This window comes from Acipenser ruthenus, chromosome 11, assembly GCF_902713425.1.
Source record: "Acipenser ruthenus chromosome 11, fAciRut3.2 maternal haplotype, whole genome shotgun sequence".
NCBI lineage: Eukaryota > Metazoa > Chordata > Actinopteri > Acipenseriformes > Acipenseridae > Acipenser > Acipenser ruthenus.
Genome location: NC_081199.1, coordinates 2,036,201 through 2,057,781, shown reverse-complemented (window position 1 = coordinate 2,057,781; position 21,581 = coordinate 2,036,201). Strand labels below are relative to the sequence as shown.

Below are 21,581 nucleotides of genomic sequence, written 5' to 3'. Positions count from 1 at the left end.
TAGCTGAGGGCATGTTAACAGCAATCCTCCTGTAGGACTCACAATGTATAACAACAAGCTGAAAATGCATTCATGTCAACAGTCCCTATATGGTCGGGACAGTCCCGGTTTCCTAGCAAATGTCCCGTGTTCATTATATCTGTTGTTACTGCCATGATGGTCGTGTCATGTCGTGTTGAGTGGGGGGGATACGTCTATTATATGATAATATAGCGTATGACTCCTCCCATGTGTATGATGCATATGAACCCACCCCCTCCCCTCCCCTCCCCTCCCCTCCCCTACCCCTCCCCGCCTCCCCGGAGACGAGCGTCCCGCTGAAGTGTTTCCAAATGTTGGGAAGTATGGAAAATGCAATATTTCGATAGATATTTCATTCTCAACAAATATACTAACTTCAATACTTGCGAGTTACTCCTCGTTAGTATAGTGGTCAGTATCCCTGCCTGTTACGCGGGGTTCAATTCCCCGACTGGGAGGCTTGCATGTTTGTGAGACTGTACAGAATTATCTATCTTAAAAGAAAAAAAACAATAATACAGAAATGTGTTTTTCTATGTGTGTGTGTGTGTTTATTTTTTATTTTTAAGTTTAGTAAAGTAAATAATTGGATTCACTAAATCATGTGGCCCATTTATTTCAGATAACAAGGAAAAAGACTGGATACCGTAACATGTATGCACACGCCATCACTGTGTTAGACACAAACTCGTTTAAAAAGTGCAAACACAGGCCATTTATTCAGACAACAAAACAAAACACACACTTCCAACCCAACCAGGGAGAGTAAGACACAGACAATGCGTCGGATTTACTTTGCAGAAACATTTATATTACACGAGCCATTAGACTTCAAAGACAGATTCTAATCAAATGCAACGCTGACTCTGCTCTACACACAAGTAACTTACACTACATTTACATACTGCGATCATTTTTAAATGGTGCAGGTTGGGGTGTGATGTTTTACTGGAATAACACTAGAAATTTGCATTAACAAAATATATAATACCAATAATAACAACAAGTTGTTTATAGTTTTGTTTTACTCCACTGGACTTTGACGGTCGTTGTTAACAGCACGACAGATGACCCACGCACCTTTAACAATGTGCTGACCATTATTATTTGGAAAGCTAGTTAGCGGCGGCTCGCTCTTTCCTTGATCTGCGCGTACAAGACGTTGCTCGACTCTCCGTGCAGAGCCTCTCTCTCCATACTCTTCGCTTCGCTGGAAATCTTCTCAAAGCGTCGGAGGAACAAGATGACCAGGAGCAGCAAGGCGGCCTGGACAGCGATGAGGACGAAGAGGATCACCTGCGAAACGAGGGCGACGTTACAGTACCCGTACTGACAGGTGGACTGCACCTCGTCCTCTGCCAAGTACATCACCAGGCGCCCCTTCAGGCTGTCTGGGGAATTGCACGCCACGGTCTTGTACAGCGTGCGGTTCTCCTGTTTCATTAGCCAGGCGCGCAGGTACAGGATCTCGCAGTCACAGGACCATGGGTTCCCGTCCAGGGAGACCGCCCTGAGCTTGCCCAGCCGGTCGAAGAGGCCGCTGGGGACGCTGGTGAGCTTGTTGTCGTTGAGTCGAAGCTCCAAAGCGTTGACGGGGAAGCCCGCGGGCAGGGTCTCCGCCGTCAGGCTCCGGCTGCTGCAGTCGATCGTCCCCTTGCTGCAAAAACACGGATGGGGACACCACTTCGGCAGCGCCAGCGCAGCGTGGAGATCGACACAGAGCAGGTGCAAAATAAAGGCATAGCTTTTCATTTTCCTTAAAAATAAACACATACATATATGTTTTTATTATACCTCTCATATGTGTACCACAGGGTCTGGAATGCATCTGCACCCTTTTTGCACGCATTGTGCAAATTAGCCAAGTTATTTAAGGCACTTCAGCATTTGCAATTACTGCGGGGCATACTTGACTTGCAGTGTTTTGTGAAGGGAAAAATAAAACTGCTGATTTATAAAACGAGTATCAGAGTTCATTGTAAGGACTCAACATTGACATGATGATTCACAGGTTGCTGTGTGGTTTACTTTCATTAAAAAAATAAATAAATAAAACATTATAAAAATGCATCTGGAGTAGAAATCTTTGGTTCCAAGCCCGTTCATCCTTACTGTAATTCTTGAAATGTATTTTTTGCATACAACTGTAAGTCGCCCTGGGTAAGGGCGTCTGCTAATAAATAAATAATAATAATAATAATAATAATAATAATAATACTACAGAACGGCGAGCTGCATGTCAACGCTGAGCTGCTTTCAGCCCCACAGCCCTGTGCTGAGACTCCAGTACACCACCAGAAACATGCCCTCTCATACTACTTTAGGAGACCATGTTAAATACATCCAGACAGGTACAGCCTGTCACTTCTATCCATTGCATTGAGAATTGAATTATTGATGAAATGCACGGTATATATCATTTGTACTTACGTCAGCCAGCACTTCTGCAGACTCTGTCAGCACCCTGGCCAAGTGTAGCAATGAGCCGGACCTGGGGGTCTGTGCATCAAGTACCAGCAGCTGTGAGCAGCAGATAAAAAGACTGGCTGATCCTGACAGACAGCAGGAAAAGAAAGACTGGAGGGAGTTTACAAAGGACTGGAGCTGTGCAGGAGAGGGGCCAGGTCTAATAGAAAGGGCTTGTTTCTTTATTGTATTTCCAGCGACTAGACCCACTGCATCACTGTTATTACAGAGGGTTACAGTGTACACAGCGACTGTCAGTGTTTCTGTGAAGGTCATTTTTGGGTTGGGGTGCGGACGATATGGCTTCACCTCTATATTTATTATTATTATTTGTTTATTTAGCAGACGCCTTTATCCAAGGCGACTTACAGAGACTAGGTTTGTGAACAATGCCTCAGCTGCAGAGTCACTTACTACGTCTCATCCAAAAGACAGAGCACAAGGAGGGTAAGTGACTTGCTCAGGGTCACACAATGAGTTAGTGGTTGAGGTGGGATTTGAACCGGGGACCTGCTGGTTCGAAGCCCTTTTCTTTAACCATTGGACCACACAGCCTCCTATATTTGTATGCTTTCCTAAATGTTTAGGACTGCTGTATGTTCCCAAGTAGGAAGTATACAAGTAAAATATCAAAATTTCACTCCAAGAAAAGAGTGAAATATTCTGATGCATTTCATCCCATTCTCATACATATATTTTCATATCAAACTGAATTATGGCGCGGATTACACTGAAAGGGGATTCACATTTTAAAAGCACAGCTCTCACACGCCCCTGTGCTACGGCTGTATGGTGTGATTGAATGCACTCCTTAGTTGCTTGTCTAAGATTCCTGAAGTCAACTTCTCATGTGTGATTTTGGTTTCTGATACTGTATTGAACCCTCAGCAACCCTCCATTCAAAACGTAGTTACTCCACGTCTCTCATGGCCTTTGCTGTTTAAGGGTTGTCTGTGTTCACGGATAGCCGAGGTCCATTCGGTCTCCCTGGAGATTTTAAAAAATGCATCGTGTTTTATTAAGTAAAACAACAACGGCTTTCTAAAGAATGTGTTTGCAGTGCGGGTTTTCCAGTGATATATTGAGCAGCGGTGTGTGTGAGTAGTGTAAGCTTAATAAAAGAGAATGAAAAGCAAACACGCTCATGAAGAAGTCAGCAGCGTGGCAGCTTGCCCTCGGGATCCAGCTCCATGGAAAGGATTCAAAGTCTGTGGGAGTCTCCTTTCAACACCATGTTAGGGAGCGATAGAAAGATCAGGACACACTGGAGCTGCCTCCGTGGTCTAGCGAGCAGCGCTGCTTCATGCGATAGTGTCAGAGGCACACTGGCTGTGGAAACTAGGAGAGATACTGAGTGTGCCGTCACAGCCGTCCTGCTAGGTCACAGATAAGAAGGCATGACTCGGCATGCTCTGCACGGGCTCATTTCAGAGCTCACCGTTATTGTGGGTTTCATTCGGCTTGGGTCCTGCTCTCTGAATCATTTTCAGGTTTTGGAGTCACGTTGGGATGGAAGGGGTGCTGATGATGCATTTTGTGAATTAGGTGGATGATGGCAGGTTAAGATCTGTGATCATGTAGTAGAGGCAGGGTTATCATATGACTCCATGTAGACTAGGACAGCTTGGAACAGTTCAGCCTTTTCAACTCATATCACAATGCATTCTGGTACCTACACAGCAGGACTACACTTACCAGAATGCACTGGGGTGTAGTCCTGCTGTGGATGAGGTTACCAGTGAAGAAACGGACAGGCTATGAGGAAGGAAACAAACTACAGTCAGCAGGGTTAGGAGTTAAAAGGATAATCAAACAACAACAAACGCTGTCTCTTAATCCCCAGACGAATAACTACCAACACTCGCTTCAAATTAGAAGGTCGTGTTTATTTTCTGTGCATGGTCTTACATGGCTTGCATTGTTCACAGACTCTATGTTTCCACTCACAATAAAAAGAAGCCATGTAATCCTTAATGGAGACGCACGCTGCTCCACACGCTGCACGGGGGGGTGGGCGCAGTCACATGGGCACTGACACGCTGTGTTCTAGATTGCTGAGAGACCGGGTCTATTCCAATGATCTTCTGAGCCGCAGTCGGGTCCAAGTGCGGCTGTCCTTCAGCGTGACAGTAACCTGCTAATGTCTACCACTAGGAGGTGCTCCATTGACCAATTTCTTAACAACACAGTCAAAGCAGATCTTTAAAAGATTTATGAGTTTTAAAGCCTAGGGACGGAAATACAGCAAGACTCCTATTGCATAGCAGTTTCACCCACTCCAGGTTTTACTACAAGCTTGATTAGCCCCAGTGTATAGCTAACAAGCTCAGGTGTGTCTTATTAAACTCATAGTAAAAACAGGAATGGATCAAAGTGCTATGCAATGGGAGTCTTATATCCAGCCCTCAAGCTGCCTTTAAAGATCACTGGAACAGAACGCCACCTTCTGGGGATTGTAAAGGCTCTGAATGGCTTTCTCCCAGATGACTGCTGGGACCGGATTACGCTGTTCCCCTTCCCTTTCCAGCTAACCAAGCCCCAGGGTTAAACCCCACTCTCAATGCAGAGTGGGGCGGGTTCTCTCTGGTCTGAACTGAGCAGGAGCGCTGTTACCTACAGACACAGTCTCGCTGCTGTCATTCAGACCAGCATCTCCCCAGTGAGGAGAAAAACACAAAGACTTCAACAGACCCCAGGCCCTGACTGTGTACGAAGAAAACATTCAAGCATAAATAGATTAAATAGCATTATTAATATGATTATACCATACGTGTGAACAAACACAGAGTACAGTTTAAAAGCAGGTAGAGGTGTGCTTCACTTTCTGTGCAGTGAAGGCATAAAAACACCACACATGTAACATGCTCCCAGGTACTGTATGCCAGGAATTACATCCTTGTAATATAGATTTTTTTTACAATAAATTATGAACCTACGCAAGAGGTCTCGTACAGCACCATTTAGAATCCTAGGTTTTTAAAAAGTCACTGTTTCTTCTTTTTTTTTTTTTTTTTTTTTTAAATTTCCAGATCCTGCAGGTGGAAATGTGTCTTCGTTCCCGTCGCTGGGCTCCAGAGCATGCTTGCTCACTGCTCCTGGTCGTGCATCTGTTGTTGCATCTTCTGCAGCATCTCCTGCATCCGTTTCAGCTGAAAAGAGATCGCAAGAGAGACGACGTCAATACGCAGCCTTCTGCATTATTCCAAACACAGGCGTCTGTGACTGTTACGAAGGAGCAGCTTTCCAATGCCATGACTTGCCTTTACAATATACATCAAAGCATCCTTACCAACAGCAATGACAGAGGCTGAGCGGTATGCAACGCTGGACACAGAACACACCTGTTAGGATATTTAACAGGTAAGGCGTGAAACAACAGCACAAAGCAGATGCTGTTCAGTATCCCTGCAAGTAGGTGCACAGCCCCCGACACTCCCACACTCATTCACAGCAATGCATTATTACACCCAGGCACAGCTGCGCCTCACCTCCTCATCCTTCATCTTGATCAGCTTCTCTGTCTCTACGTCGGGGGTGGGCAGTGGGAGGATCGGGAGCGGGCTTTCTATCCTGTTGTCCTGAGTCAGTTTACTGGGAACAGAAAAAGCATTACAAAGTTTAAGAGAGCCCGATTGAGCGAGCTGACCTTAACTTGTCTGAAGACGACCCCAAAGCCTCGTTTTTTTTGGTTTTCGTTGAACTGTTTTACTGTAACTCATTTGAACGTGAAACAGGTCTTCCAATTGTGTTAAAAGACATAGAAAATGGTTGCAAAGTACTGGAATGCTGCCCTTTTTTTGTTAACTGTCTAGACCTTCCATGTACACTGCATAACTTCCATTCTCCCTACGATACAACATGGCTCTCTTACCTGGTCATGTGCTGGATGCACTGCGCTCTGTAGTTCTCATAGTGCACGTCGCAGGTCACATCCTTCAGGTCGTGCATGTGTGTTCGGATCAGCATGTTCCTCAGCTTCACAAAGTCACAGTGCGACTGGTTCTCAACTGAGGGCAGACGAGCACTGATTATACGCCTCACAAATACAAACTGCATCGGCTGCCTGCTTCACATGTACGATAAAGACATGCCAGTCCGGGTGCACGAAAGTGATATAAACAGCGTCAAACATTAATATTCAAAAAGGACTTGCAGTTTCTTTAGTGTATACATGTCTGAGAAAAAAAAAAACAGCTCATTTCAACCTTTCCCACTGCAATGGCGCCCTCTCCTGGTTTGAAAAGGACCATCAGGTTAAACACATGTTAATTATCCCAAGTCTGCAGGTAACAGGCTTGGTTTTATCTTGCACATTAAAATGGCATGGTCTGAGCTGCAGTTCATTCGGAATCTTGAGTCTGTTCATTTCTACAGAAGACATTCATTGAAAGAAAAGGAAACATTTTTCTTATAATCATTTAGAGGAGCTGATTTTTTCACAACATTATAATATTCTATCCCAAAATGCAACTTCGTGTAACTGACACCCGAGATATCTGCTCTGTCAGCTTTGTGAAACTTGAGGGGCTCCTACCTTCCACGATACCCCAGGGGTACAGTCGGCCGCGTACCCTTTGACCTTTCACATCCACCACTGTGTTGCTCCCGATCACTGCGAACGGAGTGCTTTCCTGACAGGCAGACAAAACAGAGCAGCATTACACACGGGAGCCCCTCACACTGAAAAACTACATTCACTCAACCATACAATACTGTACAGCGTATGGTAATCATGCCATCAACTCCTCTCCTCTCTCACCTTCACACTCCTCTCCTCTCTCACCTTCAGTTCTTTGTCCTGCTGTTTGAATTCCTCGTCTTCATCAGAGTCGCAGTCTGGAAACTGATAGACTTTAATTCCCAATTTTTCAATCTCCTCCTTTACCTACGCCAACCGGAAACAAGCCGAGACTCAGAGACAGGAGATACAGTGACACAGTATAAAAAACACAGCCGAGACTCAGAGACAGGAGATACAGTCACACAGTTTAAAAAACACAGCAGAGACTCAGAGACAGGAGATACAGTGACACAGTATAAAAAACACAGCCGAGACTCAGAGACAGGAGATACAGTCACACAGTATAATGCAATCACATGCTGTTATGAGCTTCTCCCAGGAGCATCTGAAATGTTAATTGTGAGAGGTAGACAGAGATCAGGTTTGACATGCAAGGCATTGTCGTGTTTCCTCACCCTGTCTTTGAGTTTCTTCATCTCTCCGGGAGTGAGGCAGTCTGCCTTGGAGATGAGTGGCACCACATTCACCTTCTCGTGAAGAGCCTTCATGAACTCCACGTCCACCGGCCGCAACCTGCGCACGAGAGAGGGGCTCTTACAACACTTCACCGCCGCGCTATCGATGCAGTTTCCCCCCATGCTTTCCCCACCCCGAAGGGGTGAAAGTCAGGCTCAGGTTTCTCAATGCAATGTCTGATTGCCACTCCTGCTGAAGGCAAACCACTAGAATCACACATACAATGCAGTTTTGCTATACATCAAGATTCCTCTTATTAAACGTCCCATGATCGGACTATACATTTACTGTACTTTTCATGCTTTTTTTATCATATTATTATTATCGGTGCTTTACCATGCTCTACTACACTTTGCAATGCTTTTACTACAGGGTATGGGACTTTTATCATATCATCTGTGCTTTAGCACGCTCCTCTCCACTCTGCAGTGCTCTGGCTATGACACACTGCAGTGACCGTGTCTCAGGGGTGCAGGAGGGTCAGGGCTGCTCACCCGTGTCCGAAAGGAGGGATGAAGTACAGGCAGCAGTGCACACGGTTGTCCTGGATGTTCTTGCGGTTCAGCCCGCTCTCGTCCCGGAAGTACTGCTCAAACTGCTGGTCAATGTAATCTGTGATGGGTTTCCAGCTGCCAAAAACACACACAAACACACACACAAACACAGGGCACCGGTACAGAACACATGAGAACCGAGGGACCAGCCACAGAACATCGGCAGAAACAACAACACGCAGCCGTCATCCTGTTAGTAAGCTAGCTGTTATTAAACAGGTAATAAACTAGAAGAGTGCCCCCGTTCTAATAAAGCATGAATTGGAACCAGACTGGCACGGCTCTCCCTACACCCCACACAGCAGTGCCGTCTCGGGGGGGTTCCCTCTCCTCACTGCTGGGATTGGAACCAGACTGGCACGGCTCTCCCTACACCCCACACAGCAGCGCCGTCTCGGGGGGTTCCCTCTCCTCACCATTCCGTGTTGTTGACGGCGTCTCCGAACCCCGGTGTGTCCACGATGGTCAGCTTCAGCTTCACCCCCTTCTCCTCGATGTCCACCGTGTGCTTGATGATCTCCACCGTCTGGTTGATTCTCTCTGTGGAGGAGAGAGAGGCGGTCAGAGCAGCAGATCCACCGGCATCACAGTGCAGACGCGGTGTCCGCAAAACAATAGAGAGGTCCAGGGAACAGAACTCAAAGCAGCAGGAAGAAAGGAGCAAGCACTGCGCTCAGCACAGCCGAGCAGGGAGCCGGCCACGCTCCTGGGTGTGCCGCTGTATAATCTCTACATCGGGTACGACACTCAATCAGGTTCAGTGCTTGGACTGGGGTTGACTTTCTGCAAAATGCTGAGATTTTCAAAACATACATCTACATATCCATTTTCAGAATTAACACACATCTATATCTATCCATTTTCCCTTTCCGATGCTTCAAGCTGATCTGTATCAATGGAATAAACTCCATAAAACGGACGGTAATCTTTCAGGAGCAAACCTTTGCTTTAAAATGAATGAACTGACTGTAAACATGATTAATCCACACATCTCTTATACGAGCTCAAACTAGAGTTCCACTAGACAAGCATCAGATTGTGCAACACTAACAGGTTGCACGGTCATGCATGATATGTGACTGACACACAGTGTGTGTCTCTTATTGCAATGATTCACAACCCCATATCAGATGACTCTTCATGACAAGGCTCAGTGTGAACGTGCTGCGATCCCTACCCTCTGCATTCAGCATCTTCCTGTCCTTGTACAGGTCTGTCAGGAACAGGCTGTTCACCAGCGTCGACTTGCCCAGGCCAGACTCGCCTGCAGGTGAAAGGAGAGGCAGGGCTCATTCTCAATTGAACTATATTGTTATGATAACTTACTCTGAGTTTGTTAAGCGCAAAAGTGAAGTCTAACTTAAACGTTCTGATTTTTGCCAAGAAAAATGGTACTTCACGGGTTAATGCAATGAGTATGGCGGTTTTGCTGGTGCTGGCTGTGTGGAGGGGGCTGGTGCTGCAGTGTTGGATGCTGGTTAGAGCACAGCCTGGAGAAACAGAAAGCAGGGAGACTCCTACAGTACCTGCCACCATGAGGGTGAAGTCGAAGCCTTTCTTGACAGATTTCCGGTGGACCTGATTGGGAAGGGTGGCGAACCCCACGTACTGCTTCTCCTGCTCCAGAGAGGGAAAGAGAATCACATTCAACTGAGGAACGCTGGCTCAATGTGTGTGTCTATATATATATATACACAATACATGGAGATATGTGTACAGTATTTTAAATCCACTGTCAATTTGGAGTTTCACTCCTACCCATCTGAAAAATAACTGTCTAGAAAAGTGGTCCACACACTTATTATTATTTTTTGTTTATTTAGTAGACGCCTTTATCCAAGGCGGCTTACAGAGACTAGGGTGTGTGAACTATGCATCAGCTGCAGAGTCACTTACAACTACGTCTCACCTGAAAGACGGAGCACAAGGAGGTTAAGTGACTTGCTCAGGGTCACACAATGAGTCGGTGGCTGAGGTGGGATTTGAACCGGGACCTCCTGGTTACAAACCCATTTCTTTAACCACTGGACCACACAGCCTCCTTACTTTCCATACTTCTGGGATGGAAAGAAGCCCCCCATTGCATAGCAGTTTGAGCCATTCCAGGTTTTACTAGGAGTTTAGTAACACACACACTTGAGCTTGTTACCTATATACTGCGGCTAATCCTGCCAGTAGTAAAACCTGGAATGGGTGAAACTGCTATGCAATGGGAGTCTTAATGCCATCCCTGAAATAAGTGGACCACTGACCACTGGCAGAAATAAAATGGTTCACCCTGCGATGTTCTGCAGCTTCTCAAGACAGCCTGTTTCACGCTGTCAAAAGATTATGCAAATATTTCTACATGTCTGTATAGGACCCTCATATCAGGAGAGGAGGTGGGGAGCGAGTGAATAGTGCTGGACACAGCTCCTAGTGTGTACAGAGAGCTCTGCTGAATAGCCCTTTAACATTTCTGTCTCACTGCTTGTCAGACTGTGCCAGAAAGCTGCCATGCTAACAGCAATTCGTTAGCTGTGTTTCCGATGGCTCTCAGTCCCAGGCACTCCCCTCCGATTACCGGAAACAACCCCCTGCACCGCGCTCCGGGAGAAAAGGGAATCAATTCAGAAGAGTCCGCGCTACTGGCACGTAAATCCTCTTATTAACAGCATGCTGCTGGACAGCACAGCAACGGAAAACTCGCTGGACTGAAGCCCTGGAATTCACAGAGTTTAGATACAGCAACTGTGTCTGCCTAGACCTTCCCTCCCTCTCAATATTAAACCACATTCATTGACTTGTACAGCGCACAATTATTGGCGTTTTAGTTTCAGGAATCTTCACTCAAACTCCACGCTGGTGTCTACATGTATAAATGATAGATATTACGGTACTTTATTTAAAGATGATTATTATACAAACAGCCTTTACACGCGGCTCGCCCCTACATTTGTGTTCACTCCTAAGACTCAACAGAAACAAACCTCGAGGACTCCACGCTGGAGGTCTGGATAAACAGAGGGCAGGAAAGGGAAGCGTGACCTCGGATCAAAGGGGGCGGGACTTCCTCTTCACCCGGGGGATCCTGACCTCACCACCCGCCCCTCAGGCCTCAGTCACAGTGGCTGTGTCAATACGTGTTTGTACTGAGAACCTGAGCTCATTTCAAAGACCTTTAAACCCCCCTCTTAACTGATGCCAGCTGTTTGATTGTGCAGGCAGGCCCCACGCAAATCTCAATCCTGGCCTGCACACCCCGTCTGCCGTTCATTGCAGACCAATGACATTACTGTGGGAGCAATCCTGCAGCTGAACATCATTACTGTGGGAGCAATCCTGCAGCTGAACATTAAAGTCCTGAGGTGTTCATCTTGCATTCGATGGGATCAATCAGACATCAATATTATTAAATATCTAACAGCAATGTACGACACTGTGAGCTCCTCTTTTGCAGCATCTACACAGCATTCAATCTCTACCAAATAAAGACAAGACAATACACTGTTCCTGCAATGAAGCTCCATTTTACTGAGCCTCAGGTTTGCAGCTAAATAACACCTCCCATCCACTCTGCGCTGGCTAGCCCTTCACCTCTGTAGCGATGATGTAATTGAGGATGAGGTAATCCAGACCATTTATATCAAAGAGACCGCCCTGTTCGGATCCCGGAGTGACTGTCAGAAGACTCTCCAAGCAGTTCTATATTTAATATCTAGAACACAGTGCACAGAACTGATGGTACTGTGTTTCTTTCAGCTTTGATTGCTGATCCATGTGGTACACCCGTGGCAATGGGAGCATGACATGCAATTTCCATCTAGGACACATGTTTGCAAATGCCTGAAGTACTATTTCTGAACAGCCTCAAATAAATGATATGCAAACAAAATAAATACATACATCTAGACCTAAAAATAAAAGATAGTTTGGAACCCGGATTTGAAACTCTGACTCTGCCCAGAATCCGACACAATGAAACTTCCTGGGAAAGACGGAGTTCTCTCCCAACACCAAAGCCTGTCTCTGTATGAAAGCCACCGCAGCTCAAAGAGAAAGACACTGGGATTTTAAACAAGCATTTATAACCCCTTTGGTTACGATTTTGTAGTAAAAACTTTTGAAATTTGACAACACTTTGTGTGAACTCTATGGAGTGCGAGAGGTTGCCCTGGCAAAACTTTGAATAAACAGATATGCGCTATAAAATAGATACATAGATAGGAAACTTAACATGGCACAATTGTACACACAGTGCTAAACAAATCACGGCAGCAACAACCCTAAAATCACTGCTGAACTGATCCATTGGAGAAGCCAATTGTGTGGGTAATGCTCCCCAGCTCAGCGTGTCTCAGCCAGACCCCTCCTGCCCTGACCCACACATCCAGTTCAAACAGGCTTCACCATTACCACCCAGCAGTGCTCACCCCTTCCTAATCAAAGCCTTGCAGCGCCAAGGCTGTTTATTCTGCAGACAGGCCGGAAAGGCAGTAAACGGTAGCCCTGACTTCAAAACAAACCACATCAACCAGCTTTCATTCAAAAGGGAGTCTATGAAACGGTACTCGTCTGTTACCCCAACACCCCCCAGGCCGTACCTTCAGCTTGGCACTGCGAGTCCTGGGTGACACCAGTCGCTCTGCCAGCCTCTCCTGGAGAATAACTGCATCCATCGCTGACGAGACAGCCGGGGTTTGAAAGAGCCAGGAAAGGGAGATGGAAATAACCTCCCCCTGCGGGATCTCTCTCTCTCTCTCTCTGTGTCTCTCTCTCTCTCTCCCTCCCTCCCTCGGAAGTTGGAGCAGGAACCCTATGAAACGCCTTGGAATTTCCTGTAGCAGGCGTGGGAGGAGTCAAGTCACAGCCCAGTCTTTCATTAGATTGAGAAGGAAGTGCTGCTTTTCATGCTGGTCCAGTTTCTCATTAAACACAAAACTCACTTACTAAGTTCCAGGGTAAAGTTGTATTTTTATGAAGGGGCCCTCGTTGTCCTCTAACATGAAAGATGTGATCTTTGGACTCGGTGGTGGAACAGCACTGTGTTTAGTAAATATTACAGCAGATGTGTGGAATGCACTGGGTAACATCCCAGGGGAGAGAGAGGCTCTCAGGGTTAACAGCTCTGCACTAAGTAGTGTTTTAAAGTGTGCAGTGAGAACGCAGTACATTACAATCTACTGAGATCAGGCTGTGATCGCTAGTGGAACATTAAAATCAGATAGAGCACATCTCCTCAGACCGGCGCCGGCAGGACTCAGTTCTGTTTATCTGAAGTGGATTTGGCTGTTTTCAACAGAGAAGGGAAATGTGTAATCCTGACCCCCCAGCTGTCCCGCACAGTGGGGGATGAAGGGGTAAGCTAATGGGTTTAATGGAAAGGCAGAGAGTAACAGCTTGTTTAAGTAGAAGACTATTATAGGAAACTCTGTGAGTCGACGGGAAGATCCCGCCAGAGTCGCGTAACCCTTTCATGCACGAAACACTGAACTAGCTGAAAGAAAAGTCGTTTGGGACTCAAGTCTACTGCCCCACCCCTGAAAACCAGAACCACTATTTATTTAGGATCCTTCAAAATGTCCCAAATCTAATCAGCCAAGGGTATTGCATGTACAGTGCAGTGGATACAGAGCTGTATTCAATGTGGTTTAAGACAGGAACAGGACAGATAGCTGAGGGGATGGAATGGGCTGTCCAGTCACATTGCTGAGACAGAATCACTTGGAACTTGACAGAGTTCTGAGGTCAGTCAGGTCCTAGGAGCCGGATGAGCTGCGATGGTCTGAATGGCCTCCTCTCGTTCAGAAACGCTCTTCAGTTCAGATTCAGTCTTTTTGGACACAGTCTTTGTTCAGTAATCAATGTCCGCGGACGCCCCTCCCGATGCCAGTCTACTGAGCAGCTGCCTGGCAGCGAGCCGTCGCTGTCATTTACTGAGCAGAACGCTGGCTCTACTGTTTAGAGAGACAAATACTGAACTGGGAGCAGCTGAGGCAGTGGGGCAAAACACTGGCTTTATAGATCCGGCAACCAGCGGGGAAGATGTGTCTGTGTCAAAGGGGGGGAATTTAAAACCCTTTAGAAGACAAACAAACTGTTTTTCTATTCAGAGCGCAGTATATATGAATAAACAAAGAAGAATTAAGAAGCAGTGATGGGCCCAAGCAATGCCAAAATAATAATTAAAAAAAAAAAATCCAGTTACATTTCATACAGATTACTTGATTATTTAGCGAATATTAACTCAACTTTGTATAAGAACAGCCCCTGAAAATGCATCTAATAAGTGAGAGCCTTTTAAGTACCATTGAGAAGGTCTGAACCCCCTGACTGTACTGGGCTTACAGGACCTGTAGAACAACTAGGCTGTGTCACCGCATGGCAGTACTGTTTCTCTCCACCAGGGGGTGACAAATGGCCAAAAGCAACAGCTCTGCTGACACACATCATTGGCAATCCAGCAGTCTGTGGTTTGGGAATAACTCCTTCAGAAGGAGCAGGTTTTAAAAACAGCACACATAGCAGCAGTTAAGGCATCTATAATCTCATCTGTAGAGGGGAGCTCAAGGACTGAGTGTGAGCCAATATTTTAAAAGGATTAAACCAGTTTTAAATGGTAAAGTGTTCCATCAGCAGCCAGTGCGTTTCTTGCTGGTGTTTTGCCATTAAACAGTAGCGCCGTAGTGCAACCAAAAAAAAAAAAAAAATGTAATAAAAAATAATAACACAGGAAACGTGAACGGTCGATTTGCTTTATTCTTCAGTTACATTTTCTAAAATGAATAAATAAGTTCTCTTGAATGTAAAAAAATAAACATCGAACCATACAATAAAATGACGGGCATGTTCAGAACGGAAGCACATCTCACTCCAGCCTGTCCTGAAACCCTGTCTATTCTAGTGCATGGAATCGATGGTCCAGGACGCAGGACGCAGGGCAACAAAGGGTTAAAGTGGTTTTAGTCTGTGCTCCTGCTGATCATCACATCATACGAGTGATTTTCAAAGTGGAGTCGGAAATCACACGGCAGTCTATAAATGCAATGCTATTAATGCAGCTTCAAAAACAGTATTAGCAGCAGAATGTCTTTTCAGCAGATTCTTGGGTTTCCTGTGTGATCCTGTCACTGTCATACACAGAGCAGGGGACGGTGTTGCAGTATTGAAACCCGAGGTGCGTCACCAGCTAGCAGCAGACAGCAGCAGAGTGCTCACTCACTCACACAGCTCAGAGCTCAGCTTCACATTAACACACTGCATCTAACCGAGGGGAGGTTATCTCATCAATTGAAAACAGTGAAAAAAAAAACTAATCAGCCAAGGTTATTGCATGTACAGTGCAGTGGATACAAAGCTGTATTCAATATGGTTTAAGACAGGAACAGGACAGATAGCTGAGGGGATGGAATGGGCTGTCCAGTCACGTTGCTGAGACAGAATCACTTGGAGCTTGACAGAGTTCTGAGATCAGTCAGGTAGTAGGAGCCGGATGAGCTGCGATGGGCTGAATGGCCTCCTCTCGCTCAGAAACCTTCTTCTGTTCAGCGCTGGACCGTCTTGAAGCTGTGGACGGGTCTGGTACCAGGTCTCTACACAACCCACCCGACAGCACATCAGAAGTGTCTAACGGGCCTGTGCCACTCAAGAGGAACCCGATTAGTTCCAGAACGGACCCCCCAGCCACCCCTTCCCTACACAGCAGTGGAGAGGCTTGTCTTTCCTCTGCGGTTTGCTCGAGTGCGATTCAGTAGGTCTTCACCCTCTCTCCTCCTCCCCGGGGGGGTTAAAGACTCAGTCAGAGCTCCATGCATTCAGCTGGTCTGCAGGAACAGCCAATGAATGGAGCAGATGGTACACTGGGAGGCACAATAGGGCTGCAGACGGGATTCCATTCCCTTGGCAACCGGTCCCACCCCCGTCATTTGTAAACACACTCCACATCTGCTCCCAAACGAACACCTGTCCAATACTGACCTCTGATTGGATGAACCGCTGCCCTGGGCAAAGTGAATACACGGTCCCTCACTCACAATGTGTTTGCATGAGCAGCGTTTCAATGGTATGAAAGAAACCCTGCCCATTATATTGCGTGCTGTTTATTTGCACGTGTGCCTTGTATGGTGAAAATGAACGAGCATCGGATTGCACTGGAAAATGAGAAGCATCAGTAATCGTCTGTCAGGCTAGCTGGAGTGGGAACGCAGAGACCCAGCCTGTACTGCTGGCACTGTGGCTCAGGGAATTCAAACCCTGAACAGAGACCCAGCCTGTACCACTGGCACTGTGGCTCAGTGTTCCAGGGCTCAGGGAATTCAAACCCTGAACAGAGACCCAGCCTGTACCGCTGGCACTGTGGCTCAGTGCACCAGGGCTCAGGGAATTCAAACCCTGAACAGAGTCCCAGCCTGTACCGCTGGCACTGTGGCTCAGTGCACCAGGGCTCAGGGAATTCAAACCCTGAACAGAGACCCCAGCCTGTACTGCTGGCACTGTGGCTCAGTGCGCCAGGGCTCAGGGAATTCAAACCCTCAACAGAGACCCAGCCTGTACTGCTGGCACTGTGGCTCAGTGCGCCAGGGCTCAGAGAATTCAAACCCTCAGCAGAGACCCAGCCTGTACTGCTGGCACTGTGGCTCAGTGTGCCAGGGTGCTGGCGAAGCCTGGCACAAGAGCACTCGGAGCTGAACACTGGAATGCCAGTTCAACCCACACATATAAATAACTTGATGTCTTCCCAGCTTGCTGCACAGCTCAGGGATGATGCAAGTAGGTCAAATGGCATTAGTAAGTAACACAATAAGCGCAGCGCCCGTGGGTACTGCTGGCAGTCTTGCACACAGCAACACACACACCGTATACCCTCCTCTAGAAGCCCGGGTTTCAATCCAGTTTGGTTCGCTAGTGAAACAGCATGGTGATGTCAGCTGAGCCCCTATTTGAGTGCAGTCTACCCCATCGACTCCTCACCCTCTAACAAGGACATTCTTCCAGTCAAGGGCTGACTAATACATGTTTTCATTTGGCTGGAAAACTCCATCACATCCCATTCCATAATCAAACCTGGCCTGCCTGCCTGCCTGCTGCCTGTTCCGTATGCAGTCTGCGATCCAATCTGCAACCACACAAAGGAGAAAGCTCTGCAGCTCCCCTGCACAGACTGCAAACCTCACCCCTCTCTGGAAAGGCCAAAACGTCTCTCCAGCTGAACGTCAACAACAGCTAATGCGTGTCTTACACACAGCCTCCTTAATCATTTCCACAAATGCGTTTTTCTTTGTTCTGATTTGATCTCTGGTGCTCTGCCGAGCGCTCACTCAAAGCTACTGTAATGTTCTCAAGTATGAAATCCACTTCGCGAAACAAGACCTTTTTGTATACTTCACATGCTTCTTTTCGTGAGCTTAATGCCTTTTTCTTGATAGAGACAGAAGGTTTTTACATTTCCAAACGTGGTCACTTTCCTGTTTGAGGGATTCATGCCAATTTCAAACCCAGCATCTACTGCCATGGCTCTATAATGCACAGGGGAAAGACTGGGGCTCAGCTACACAACCCAGAGATGAGAACACCGACGAGCTGGCTGCAGGGCAGCGTGGTTTATTCACTTAGCTGCACCTCACTGCCCTTGATGCTGCGCTGCTGTCAGGGTCTCTTTATGTTCAGGGCGATACTGAGAATAAGGTCAGTTTCCATTTTGCAGAGCAGTGGTATTATTCTGCAGCAGCACATGGTTCTGCAGCTGTGTGAGGCCCAGTGGATATAATACACACACACACACACAGACACACACAGCAGTGTGCTGGGGGTCACTGGAAACATAGCCCTGTATTACTGTGTGAGGCACAGTGGATATAATACACACACACGCAGACACGGCAGTCTCTTCAGTTGAGACAAGCCGTTCAGTCTGCATGGCTGTTTTGTTTCTTTACACTTCTGACACGATGGTCTTACAGCCAGCACCAAAACAATGAAGATGCTGTTCTGCAGAGAGAGATGGACACACAGCACTGCAGCAGCTACAACAGTAAACGGGATTTCATTTCATCGTCTACATTTCATTACGACAGGAACAGGCTCGCACTGCACAGAGGCACTGAGATCAGCTGGTAAATACTGACCATGTGCATCTAGTCTTGGATTTAGACGAGGATTTAGATCTATTCAGGCTCTCATCTTGAAGTAAAATCTCCGCAATGAGCCGGTTAGCCGTATGTGCAGAACGTAAAACAGAGCGGCGCGTTTATTACGTTCCAATTTCATTAAAGATTCAGCGGTTTTCTACTGGAATAATGATACAAAATCAGACAACGCTCCCTGACAAAAGCGAGTGGAGCGAGTGCAGATCTAAACAAGGTGATACCGAATCTCCAGATACTGAAGTGAATGAATGAAGCGGGGTGGAACGGAATGCAGGCCCAGCAGCAGGCTCTGTGATTGGTCACAGCGAGAGGTGACATCACCACACACTGTCCCCTGGCAGGGGGGTGATGTCAGTGTGCACTTCACTTTGTGAGCAGCTCGGCAGCGCTCAGTCCTGCTGGGGATAACGAGTAGAAATCCTGATGCTGTCAAAGCCCCTGTTTACAAGCACGTTTCTTCATTGATTAATATGTACCAGGAGTACTGAGCGACAGTAAGGCCGATGAATACATTAGAGAAAAAGTACAACCATGCATTTCATAAACATTTCTATTTAACCCAGTTAATTAAGTTCTGCCACTAAACTGCAAATCACATTTGTTGTGCCACATAACCTCCCAGGGCAAAATAGAATCAATTTTAGCTGAAATACAAAAAGGAAAGCAGATTTTGAAAACTATAAAACATTTCTTGCTTTTCAATAGTACAAATTGACCCACTTAGGTTTCAAAATACTCCCCCCCCCACCCCCACCCCCAACTTTTTGCACAGACCCATGAGAGGATGCCAGGTGCAGTCCTGAGGCTCAACGGGCCAATCCATTAAGCAAAGCTGGGGGTGTCTTCAGTTTTGTTTGATAATTACAGCTGTTACCTCTGCCTGTGTGATTCCCCACACAAAGCGAGGTGTTCAGGGCTGAGTGGGACTGTGAAGGAGGAGGGAGGAATCCCAGCAGGACAGCATGTGCACAAGGAGCCGAGCGGGGGTAGGAGTGGCAGATGTGACTGTGGAGGGGATGCAGAGGGGCTGAATCACTGGACAGTGCAGACCTGCCTTTCTGTCAGGCTCAAGGGACAATGCATCGCTTCTCTTCATCAACGTGCCATCACTGCTTTAAAAAAACTAAGCAGATCAAACAGACGCTGCGTCTTCTGTGATGCCGAGGAGAGGAGCTCTGTAGACGCTGGGCGCCACTTCCCACTGTGCAGTAATGACAAGACATGACTTTTAAATTTAATAAGCTGAAAAAACAAAGCTACAGTATAAATCACACTTTCTGGAATGAGTTTTTGTGAATCGTCAAGAGCAGTATTCACACAGGTATAAAAACAACTACTGTATAGTTTCCAACTCGCACAAGCTCTGGACTCTTGCCCAGAGGGTCTTGGGTTCAATCCCAGGTAGGGGACGCTGCTGCTGTACCCTTGAGCAAGATTCTTTACCTAGATTGCTCCAGTAAAAACCTAGCTGTATAAATGGGTAATTGTATGTAAAAATAATGTGTAAAAAATAATGTAATTGTATGTAAAAAATAATGTGATATCTTGTAACAATTGTAAGTCGCCCTGGATAAGGGCGTCTGCTAAGAAATAAATAGTAATAATAATCCAGAGGGAAGCTGTATTTCAGCTCAGACGGAATTGCATTTGAAATGCCTGCTAATGAGCTCTAGCCACACATGGTAAATGTCAGCTACCCATAAAAGTGAAAACGAAAATAAAGCCCATCTCTGGAGCATTAAGCACGTGCTGCTCTGTAGCTGCGGTCACTGGGTATAGATTTTCACAGTCGACTGCCGTGCAACACTTTACCAAGAAAACAGTGTGCAATCCTTCAGACAGCAGGGCGGAGCGTGCCCTGATCAAGCTTAACAAAGTATCAGAACATGAAAGCAGGACAGAGACACGCTGTGTGCATGCTGGAGGGCAGAGCCTACGCACTAATATATATAGAATTAGTCACGTGTGTATTTGGAACATTCAAGAAAGGGAATGCTCCATCACTCCATTCGGAATGGAACCCTTGAATCAACAGTCCGCACAAGAACACGTGACTCTCCATCTACCTAGCAGTCAGACTGAACTGCACCCTTGTTCTGTATTCAATCAGCATCACACTCACGCTGGGCAGAGTCAACCCAGTAGCGTTTACCGTGCTCCGCTCTCCCGGACACCACACTGCCATCGGGAGTTAATAACAACCAAACCAACATTACCGGCCTGCTGCTGACACCAAGTCCCTTCAACACCTCTCCAAACGGGACTCTGCTTTGCAAACGAAGAGCGCGCTTTGTGCAGCGCGGGTGATGCTCGGAGTGTGACCCGCTTCCACACCGAGGCTGATACTGTGCTGGCGTGCACAACGCCGCGCTCCGCACAGGGACTCGCAGCAGCACAGGGCTGGACAAGCGGGTCTCTAAATGTGTAGAACACACACACACACACACACACACAAGAGCAAATGCGGGGGCTGGTCGTGAACCTCTTTACATTCGAACAGCTATTCCGAAATGGGAATTATCAATGATTCTAAAGGAACCTAATAAGAGACATGTATTGCAAACCGTTACCTACAATAATCATTCGTATAGATTTTAAAATGAGCTGCAGTCAATGGGCGAGGCGTGTACAGTATTCAGTAACCTGCAACGTTTTAAAACCGGGCACGATGTAATTACAAGGCAGTGGTACAATCTGATGCAGGTCAAAATTCAAAATGAAATCATAAAATACAGCACATACCTCTCCATCGACTGTTGGGTGCAAAATGCGTATTTAAAAAAAAAAAATTTAATACCACCAAGGATCCATTTTCAAACGCATTTTGCAGCATCGCAGTGGAGGGGTGGCGACGATGCCCACGAACAGACAAGGATGCAAAACGACGCCCAAGCAGCATCCAGCACCAACACAGGCAGGCATGGAACAAGGACAGGAAAACAGACTCCCGTTAAAATGCAGCTCTTTCTTAAGAGAGAATGATGCGAGCGCATGCATGTTGAGGAGAACGGGCTTACCTGATTTAACCAGCCTGCTCTTGTACCTGATATTCGTGGTCATATTGCTAATCCTCTCCCTGTATCTATTCCGGATCCAGTACAATAGCGGAGTCTCTCCTCCCTGCCAGAGAAGCTGCAGACATTCGCAAGCGGGGCGGAG

The 21,581-nt window shown here is 46.7% G+C and overlaps 2 protein-coding genes across 4 annotated transcripts; both read right to left on the bottom strand.

The window, feature by feature from the left end:
- Positions 1 to 778: 778 nt before the first annotated feature.
- On the bottom strand, positions 779 to 2,606 carry LOC117426565 (platelet glycoprotein Ib beta chain-like). The gene is made up of 2 exons (XM_034044259.3): positions 2,452 to 2,606; positions 779 to 1,777 (listed from the first exon to the last, which is right to left on the bottom strand). The coding sequence occupies exon 2, from the start codon at positions 1,771 to 1,773 to the stop codon at positions 1,141 to 1,143; it is 633 nt and encodes a 210-aa protein (XP_033900150.3). The 5' UTR covers positions 1,774 to 1,777; positions 2,452 to 2,606; the 3' UTR covers positions 779 to 1,140.
- Positions 2,607 to 4,352: 1,746 nt separating this feature from the next.
- Positions 4,353 to 21,542, bottom strand: LOC117426829 (septin-5). 3 transcript variants are annotated; one of them, XM_059032793.1, is made up of 12 exons: positions 21,440 to 21,542; positions 21,165 to 21,175; positions 9,825 to 9,918; positions 9,476 to 9,562; positions 8,715 to 8,838; positions 8,239 to 8,373; positions 7,684 to 7,801; positions 7,271 to 7,372; positions 7,022 to 7,118; positions 6,359 to 6,494; positions 5,976 to 6,078; positions 4,353 to 5,636 (listed from the first exon to the last, which is right to left on the bottom strand). In XM_059032793.1, exons 1-12 carry the CDS (start codon positions 21,480 to 21,482, stop codon positions 5,574 to 5,576), a joined length of 1,113 nt encoding a protein of 370 aa, XP_058888776.1. In that variant the 5' UTR covers positions 21,483 to 21,542; the 3' UTR covers positions 4,353 to 5,573. The 3 variants fall into 3 exon arrangements, with proteins under 3 accessions (XP_058888776.1, XP_058888774.1, XP_058888775.1); XM_059032791.1 differs by lacking the exons at positions 21,165 to 21,175; positions 21,440 to 21,542 and adding an exon at positions 12,882 to 13,577; XM_059032792.1 differs by lacking the exons at positions 21,165 to 21,175; positions 21,440 to 21,542 and adding an exon at positions 12,882 to 13,571 and having other exon boundaries at positions 9,825 to 9,915.
- Positions 21,543 to 21,581: the final 39 nt, after the last annotated feature.

Coding starts and splice junctions, on each gene's coding strand:
- LOC117426829 (XM_059032791.1), bottom strand. CDS start 12,956: ATGGATGCAGTTATTCTCCAGGAGAGGCTGGCAGAGCGACTGGTGTCA. Junction 7,373..7,683: donor TGAAGAAACTCAAAGACAGG/GTGAGGAAACAC, acceptor CGGTTGGCGTAG/GTAAAGGAGGAGATTGAAAA. Junction 6,079..6,358: donor TGCATCCAGCACATGACCAG/GTAAGAGAGCCA, acceptor TTCTGTTCCCAG/TAAACTGACTCAGGACAACA.
- LOC117426565 (XM_034044259.3), bottom strand. CDS start 1,773: ATGAAAAGCTATGCCTTTATTTTGCACCTGCTCTGTGTCGATCTCCAC.